At 34.0% G+C, this 7833-nt stretch overlaps 1 protein-coding gene and 3 pseudogenes across 4 annotated transcripts, besides 3 other annotated features; all 4 read left to right on the top strand.

Moving 5' to 3' along the window:
• Window positions 1–4434: a mobile genetic element.
• TVAGG3_1063840 lies at window positions 1620–2637 on the top strand (annotated as a pseudogene). The gene has a single exon. A coding segment is annotated over exon 1 (1018 nt).
• On the top strand, window positions 2989–3210 carry TVAGG3_1063830 (annotated as a pseudogene). The gene has a single exon. A coding segment is annotated over exon 1 (222 nt).
• Window positions 3730–4434: a terminal%2Cinverted (terminal inverted repeat of Maverick-1A transposon ID:TVAGG3_1063820).
• Window positions 4435–4459: 25 nt separating this feature from the next.
• On the top strand, window positions 4460–4735 carry TVAGG3_1063810 (protein of unknown function, DUF4106 family; the record flags this gene model as incomplete). The annotated part of the gene is made up of 1 exon (XM_053888417.1): window positions 4460–4735. The coding sequence occupies one exon, from the start codon at window positions 4460–4462 to the stop codon at window positions 4733–4735; it is 276 nt and encodes a 91-aa protein (XP_053744454.1).
• A 262-nt stretch (window positions 4736–4997) lies between these two features.
• Window positions 4998–7094: a mobile genetic element.
• Window positions 6061–7053, top strand: TVAGG3_1063800 (annotated as a pseudogene). The gene has a single exon. A coding segment is annotated over exon 1 (993 nt).
• Window positions 7095–7833: the final 739 nt, after the last annotated feature.

The raw sequence follows: 7833 nt of genomic DNA, 5'->3' as shown, positions 1-7833 counted from the left end.
CTTTGAAAATTCATTTTTCCTCGGAAGCATTGCATCATAATTGAAAACATTCTTGAAATCATCACTTGGTTCAGAGATTTGAAATCTTATACGTAATGGATTTTTTTTCTTAGCGACTTCATTGAATGGTGAGAATACAATGAATTGACAGTCATGAGTTCCATCTTCATTTTCATTAAATTCATAATGAAAGTCTATAAGTTGTGGCTGACTACCTTCTTCTTTCAGTTGTGCAAGAAACTCACGTAAAGGCTGTAAAGTTTGTACTTCAATGTTGAACTTTTTCTCGAACATCTCATTAAATGAAATCATACATTGCAACAATGTTGTATCGTCTTTAAAGTATTTGTATATGTGAATGTTTTGGGCGCTTAAAGACTGTTCGTCATTTTCTATCTCGACTTGAAGTATAAAGTCAACCTTTCTGAAAGCACGTGTTATATACATAGATGTTATGCCAATGTACTTCTCTTCATTTATGTTCACAATCCAGTCTGTTGGAAACTTAAACGTTACTCTGTTCCCCTTTATTTTGACGTCAGGGTTTTCACTACTGAACGCAACAGATAAAGGTATTTGTCTATACATTTAATTCGGATAAAAATAAACCATTTACTCTTTCTTTGCTTCAGCTTCTTTGCTTTTGCTTCTTTGCTTTTGCTTCTTCTCTAGCTTTTTTCGCCAGCAAACGTGGGTTCTTCTGTCTTCCAGCAGCTAATGCAGCTAGTTGTTTTTCACTAAGTTTTCTCTTTGGTCTCTCTGGCTTTTGTTCTTGTTTTTGTTCCTTCAGTTCGGATAAAATTTGCTCACGAATTTCTTTCTTCAATGCTTCAACATCTATGACCCCTTGGGTCTTGTCCGTAGGGCTTGTCTGAGTCATTTGACTGCAGATAAAAAACAAAATTAAAACTTTAACCGATGTAAAATGAGCTTGTCAAAATCAGAGCGAGAGTCTATTATATTAAATGACGCAAGAGGAATACAACATCCTTTCTATTACGTAAGTCAGAGTAAAGATGGTAAAATATATGTAAGAAAAAGAAAGGTTCCATTAGCGAATGCAGAGAGCGACAACATTAAGGTGCATGGCAAGGGTGAAGTCCACGAAGCCCATATAAAACCTTCTGTTCAAACTGAAAAGTCAAAGAACAGAAGAAAAGAAGCCAGATGTACTTTCAATAACGAACCAAGAGCTTATTGCAAAGTTCGTGAATTTCATTGAAAAACAAACCGAGTCAAAGAACCCTGACCCGCCAGTGAAAGAAGTTGAGACAAAAGAGAATGTACAGTTCATTGAAAATGTCAAGAAACAACTTCCACCACGAATACCAAGAAGAAGAGTGAGAATAATGAAGTAAATAGATATTTTTATCTGAAGTAAATACATGCAGAACGAACAGTTAAACGAATTTACTCCAGCAGAGCATATTCATCAGATTCGCTCATATTTCGATATCATAGACAATGCAGTTCAAATTGGTGACACTAATAGAAAATATTCTGACGCAAAGATTCCATCACAACCTGGAACTGCTAAAGATAACACATGGGTAACATTCAATCTCTCACCTCCTGGTGAAAATATGTTGGACCTTTACAATACATTCATTACGTATAAAATGGAAGGTCAATTTATTGTAGATAAAGAAATTGGTTCAGGTTCCAATAAAACAAACCCACCAGGATTTTGGATTGGTTTCGATGACGCTTTCTATGCAGTTGCTGGATATCAAATCCTTGCAAATGGTCGTATCGTATATTCTCAAGACAACGCAAGAGAAGAAGCATATATAACTTCAAACTCACAAACTACCGAACAAATAAAGAAAGTAGATGTTTTCTCAAAGACTCGACATGAAGATGTATGGAGTCATTCGGGAACATGCAGAACAGGACAAATTGTTAGTGGTCCAATTACAGCAGGAAAATCATTTGATTTTAAGCTTCGTTTAAGAATTCCTGTTAGAAGATTCCTTCCATTAGAAGCTATTCGATTTATTCCAGCTTTTGCAGGAAACATTCAGCTTAAAGTAAAGTTCAGTAGCGACGCCTTACAATGCACATCTATATCTGTAAATGATATCATTGCTTTCAATCCAACTCTTAAAGTTGCATTTGCTTCAGATTCAAATCCACCGACAAATAAATTTGTTCCATGGAATGAACCATTCACTATGATAACGAAGGCAGTAGAAGCTAGTGGAACAGTTACTATTACAACTGTAACCCAGCAACTATTTCGAACAAAGATGGATTTTAATGAATGTTTCATTCATCCAAAGTCATTCTCTTTAGACCCTAACATTTATACAGAACTTGTAGAACATTATACAAACGAGGCTTTATGTTTTCCTGTTAAAGTTATGGATTGGATTCCTATGGACGGTTCATTCTCAAAGAATACAGATAGTTCAAGTGCAACATTTACAGCAGCTTATACGCCTATTAATGTTAAAAGTATTTGGGCACTATTTAGAAAGAAAGACAACTATTATGTTAATTTTGAGAACCCTAAGTTTAAATATCTTCAGCTTTCCATGGGAGCTTATGGAAATATGCCTGCAGAACCTGAAAAATCATATGGACCTGTATTTTATGAAATGGTTGCGAACGCTTGCAATACAAACAATGATATGATAGGATTTAATGAAGATGTTATGAGGTCATTGGTGGATGATGGTAGTGTGGAACATAAATGGGATAGCTATGACAACACACATTTCTTATGTGGTTTTCCAACAGAAGTGGACTTTTGCTTCCAGCAAGGTCAAACATCTACTGCTCCAATAACATACAAATTGTCTGTTAAAGGACCTATTGAACTAGCAACTGAAAATGTACCAAAGCCACTTATTGGATTTATGAGGGATTGTTGCTTTGCATACAAGTAAGACAGTCAGGCATACCAATAATAAGACTTGACGACTATAACTTAGCACGGACGACAGTGAGGAATAAAGGATGAACGTTTATTTTTAAAGCTTATAAATGAGTTCTTCATCAAGCTCTCGCGAACCTTCACCATCTATGAAACAAACTTTACCAAACGATTATGGAGCACCTATTGAATATTTCTTACGAGCTGCACAATGGCAAAGAGCAGTCTCACCAAGGTTAGGTGTTCCACCAGCTCCTGTCAAAAATAGCATTTGGTCAAGTCCTTATATAAAATATGGTCTCCCACTAGGTTTGCTAGCTACAGCAGGAGCAGTAATGATGTTGAAAAGAAACAAAGCAAATGTTATAAATAATACTGAAGTAGCTGAAGTTAAACAAACTCCAACACCATCGCAAGCAAAACCAACGTCAAAACCAACGCCTTCACAAACAACACCTTCAATGACTCCTGAACCTATGAAAGTACAAACTCCTGTTCAAAAGTCAACTCCAAAACCGACTCCAACATTTAAACCAGAACCTACTCCTCAAATAAATCGTAAAACTCCTGCGTTTCCTTACTGAAAAAATAACGTTATTTTTATTTAATATTAAAATTTTTATTTGATTGAAATGACGACTAAAGTCACTGAAGCAATGAAACAAAAGTTTTTGGTAGAATACATTAAATCAGGAGCGGTTCCAGAAGGTTTTTACATTCATACTATGAAGGATGGTAGAGTTCAGTTTAGAAAGATAAAGCAACCATTAGATAGAGAAGGTATATTAAGGAAGATTAAACTTCATGAGGACAACATTGCTGAACTTAAGAAGAAGTTAGAAGAGTTGGAGAAAGGAAAAGAGTTATAAAGCAATGAATTCAACGGGTGAAAAAAGAGGTGAAAAAAGAGGTGAGATTTCACCACTTCACCTAAATTTATTTTTGTGCTATGTTTTCATACGTGTGAGGGTGGTGATATCATTAATTTTTAAGTTTATTTTTATATAAATGACGAAAACTATTGAGATAACAAACTACAACGGTCATGAGTTCAAGAATTTGTTCTTCGTTCCTCGTGAAAATACATTCTATCAGATACGAGGGAGAAAGGGTAAAGTTAGTTTGAGCGTTTATGAAGGAATGAAGAATGGAAAGTTTATACAAGCATACGATACAAACGGTAAACGTGTTTCATTAGCTTTGTCAAAACTTACTAACATTTATTTTGACAGTGACTTTGACTCTGACGATTGGAGCGACAGCAGCGATACTGAAGAATATGAACTATTGTGTGAAGCACAGCAATGGGAAGAGTTGCAATACTTTTGTAAGTGAGAACGTTTATTTTTACAGTAGTAAGGTGAAGTGGTTTGTGAAAACGTTTATTTTTTCATTAGTGAGGTGAAGTGGTTGGCGGCTTTATAAATATTTAAGGTTAAGTTGGTGTTTGTGTTTGTGTTGTAAAATATACATTAACGGTTTCGTAAAGTGTCAAAACCGCTAAGTTGTGTACGGAGGCGCGCAGTGCCACAGTACACGACTTAGGTATACTAACTGAAGATTTGTCAAGCTTTAAGTATAATGTTAAACTTGGTCGAACACAACCCTGTAAAAGTGAACTCATATGTCATTGCACCTCATGAAGTTTTGAAAGAACTATTGAAACTTTTGACAGAGGCAGACGATATAAACATCAAAGAAATAGAACCCGACATTAGTTGCTGTGGTGTTTCATATAATGTCATTGACAAGATATACGTTATGAAAGGAGGTGAAACGTTGAACTTAAAGTATAGTTTCCCAGACGTCATAAAAATATTTGACGACCACAACATTTCATTAAAATTTATTTGCTAAGTAAAAATGTCAAAACTTCTTGAAAGATGTTTGAAGAAAAATAATATAGACTTTATTTCATGTAAAGGACTTTACACACTTTTGAACGATATGAAAGACCCTGTTTTGTTTGTTCGTGTAGACAAAGGAAAGTTCTATGTCTTTACAAAATATTTGAACTTCTTAGACAGAGAACTTCAAGAAACGCCATGTGAAAGTTTAGATGAAGTTCTTCTCCACTTTCAGAAAAACTTTTAAATATATATAAATGGCAGAAGATATAATGGTTTATACTATTACGACTAAAAACCCTGAGTCATATAATTCTATAACAACAAACTTACAAAGTCCTCAAGGACGATATTGTAAACTAACCTTAAACACAATGACGACTAAAGCCTGTTTTGCTCTTTTGACACCAGAAGACTTTATTGTTGTGAATGGTAAAAAATACTCCTTTGAAGATACTTACTCAGATATACCACCAACAGGTTTTGTTGACTTATTTAATACTTTAAGTACGGGTGTAACATGTGCTGCAACTAGAGCAGGTTTCATTATGTTTGGATGTCCGACTGAGTTTACTATAAACGATATGAGCTATAATACAAAACTTATTTCTGGTTTTTACTACCAACAGTTTCCTATAACAGGAAAAGGTGTCATACAAGGAATGTCTATTCCATTGACATTAAGCACACCAATCTTATATATTGTTTCAAACTTAGGTTCAAAGTGTTATTCGAATGTCGACAGAAACTATTATGACCAAAAGATACTTATGCGTATAAACAATACTTTCTCTGCTGGTTTGCCTATTGTTCATTCGAATGCAGAATTTTCAACCTTAGTGAACTCAAACACTTTGGCAAGTATAACGTTGACATTAGTTGACGCAAACTTTGTTCCTGTAAAACTTTTATGTCCTATGTATTTGTCAATGACGGCAGAAAGTTTCGAATTGGAAGATGCAACTGGTGAAAGTATTGTATTACAAAACAACTTCAACAACAAATAGCTCAAGAACAACAAATGCAACAAATGGAACAAATGCAACAACAAAGTCAAGAATAAAAAAAATATTTTTTTTTATTTTTATAAAAATGTACAGAATAGATGTTTCAGATTTTTTATGACTTCCAAGCATTCAGAAAATATGTGTCCATTTCGAGACTATAACAAAGCAGTCGAGAATTTGAAACGTTTAGTCATTTATGTCGACTCTGCCCCAGAATGTTATGTTATGAAAGAATGGGATGTAGTCTTTAACAACACCAAGAGCAACAATAGTTTCAGAACAAGAATGTAGACAGAAACTTAAGAAAATAAAAGTCGTACAAGTTGGCATGAAGATGTTAGATGCTTGGGATATCTTATTGTCAAAGTTAGAAGATTTTTCAGTTCGAGGTATAAAGTTCTATACACCTTCTCCAAACTTCTATTCTATCTTCACTGGATATAAATATGAACAAGTAGAATGGAAAGAAAATATTATAGAAGCTTGGTTAGACCATGTCAAAGAAATTATATGCAATGGAAACGAAAGAGTCTATGAGTATATCTTATGTTGGTTTGCAAACATCTACAACATCCAAGTGCTAAAAATGAAACTGCTCTCATTATAATTGGAAAACAAGGAACTGGTAAGAACACATTCTTTACAGATATTTTGTGCAAACTGTTAGAAGGTTATTCGAATCCGAATATGACAAACATAGAAAACATCTGTGGCAAGTTTAACTCCTCAATAGAGAATATGAAACTTATAGTTTGCAATGAACTTCAAAGTATAGATACAACAAAAGTTTTGAACTCAGATGCTTTGAAGAGTCTTATAAACAGACAAAGTTGGAGTTGTTGAAAGAAAGTATAAAGACCAAAGAGTTTGTGAGAATGTTGCAAACTTCATTATGGTTTCAAACAATACTGTTCCGATGAAGTTAGAAAGTTCTGACAGAAGATATTAGTTGTCAGAACGTCAGATTCTCATATGCAAGATACAGAATATTTTGACGACTTAGCAGAAACTTTGACATCTGACTTTTACAACCACTTGTTCTCATATTTCATGACATTAGATATTTCTAAGTTCAATCCAAGACAAATTCCACATACCGAAGAGACAAACATTGTTAGAAGCAAACAAGAGTGTATATGAACTGTTCATAGATGAAACTGACTTTGTGTCATTAGATGAAAGGTCATTGTACGATTCGTATAACACAATATTGTCAAGAATATGGTTATATGACAGCGTCTAAACGTACATTCTTGGCAAATGTCAAAAGTCTTTTAGATGTCAGAATGGTGTATATACAAAGAAAAATTTTTCTGAGTAAATTTAAAAAAATATTTTTATCCGATAGAAAAGATGGCAAAATTCATCTCAGTAAACAAGTACATGTCAGGACTTAAAGAAGAACTAGACCCATTCACATATTGAATGTTACTTCTACCATTTTGAAAAGTCTTCATTCAGCAAAGTTTGGAACATCGAACCAGTTAAGTTTGCTATTGTGACTAAAAGGTGCGAAATTTGAAGACTTAGACATAGAAGGTTTGTTAGCAGTCAAAGAAAATTTTTGACAGAAGGTTCTCAAACCTTAAAGAAGGCAAAGCATACAAACTTGTTATACCTTATGAACCAAAGAAAGCAGACGACTATGAATATTATGAGTCTAAGATAGTTGAAGTTCAAGGTAAATTGGGTAAAAAGATTTTAGAGTCTAAGCCAGTGTTTACTCCTAAAGAGGAAGAGAACATTGACATTGACCCAGAAATGTTCTAAAAAATAATTTTATTTTTACATTCAAATTTCTTTTTCTCTGGAACTGGTTCAGGTTCTTTTTTCTCTTCTTCTACTTTCTTTTCTTTCTTCTCTTCTACTTTTTTCTCTTTCTTTTCTTTCTTCTTCTTCTTCTCTGGTGGAGTTATGTCAAATTTCTCCGAACCATATTTCTGTAAAAGTTCTTTGTCCTTTAATAGCTCTTCTATTCTGTTTCTAATTTCATCTTCAAGAACAGCGCATGTGTCTTCTTTGCATTCTAAGAAGTTTTTTGTGGACTTCATCTCTCCGTCAACAAGTCTGTCACAAATTTTAAGACTGCTCTTTGTAATGT

This window comes from Trichomonas vaginalis, assembly GCF_026262505.1.
Source record: "Trichomonas vaginalis G3 chromosome Unknown ctg_33, whole genome shotgun sequence".
Taxonomy (NCBI): domain Eukaryota; phylum Parabasalia; order Trichomonadida; family Trichomonadidae; genus Trichomonas; species Trichomonas vaginalis.
The sequence above is the reverse complement of the archived record's forward strand: the minus strand, read 5'-3'. Positions and strand labels throughout refer to the sequence as shown.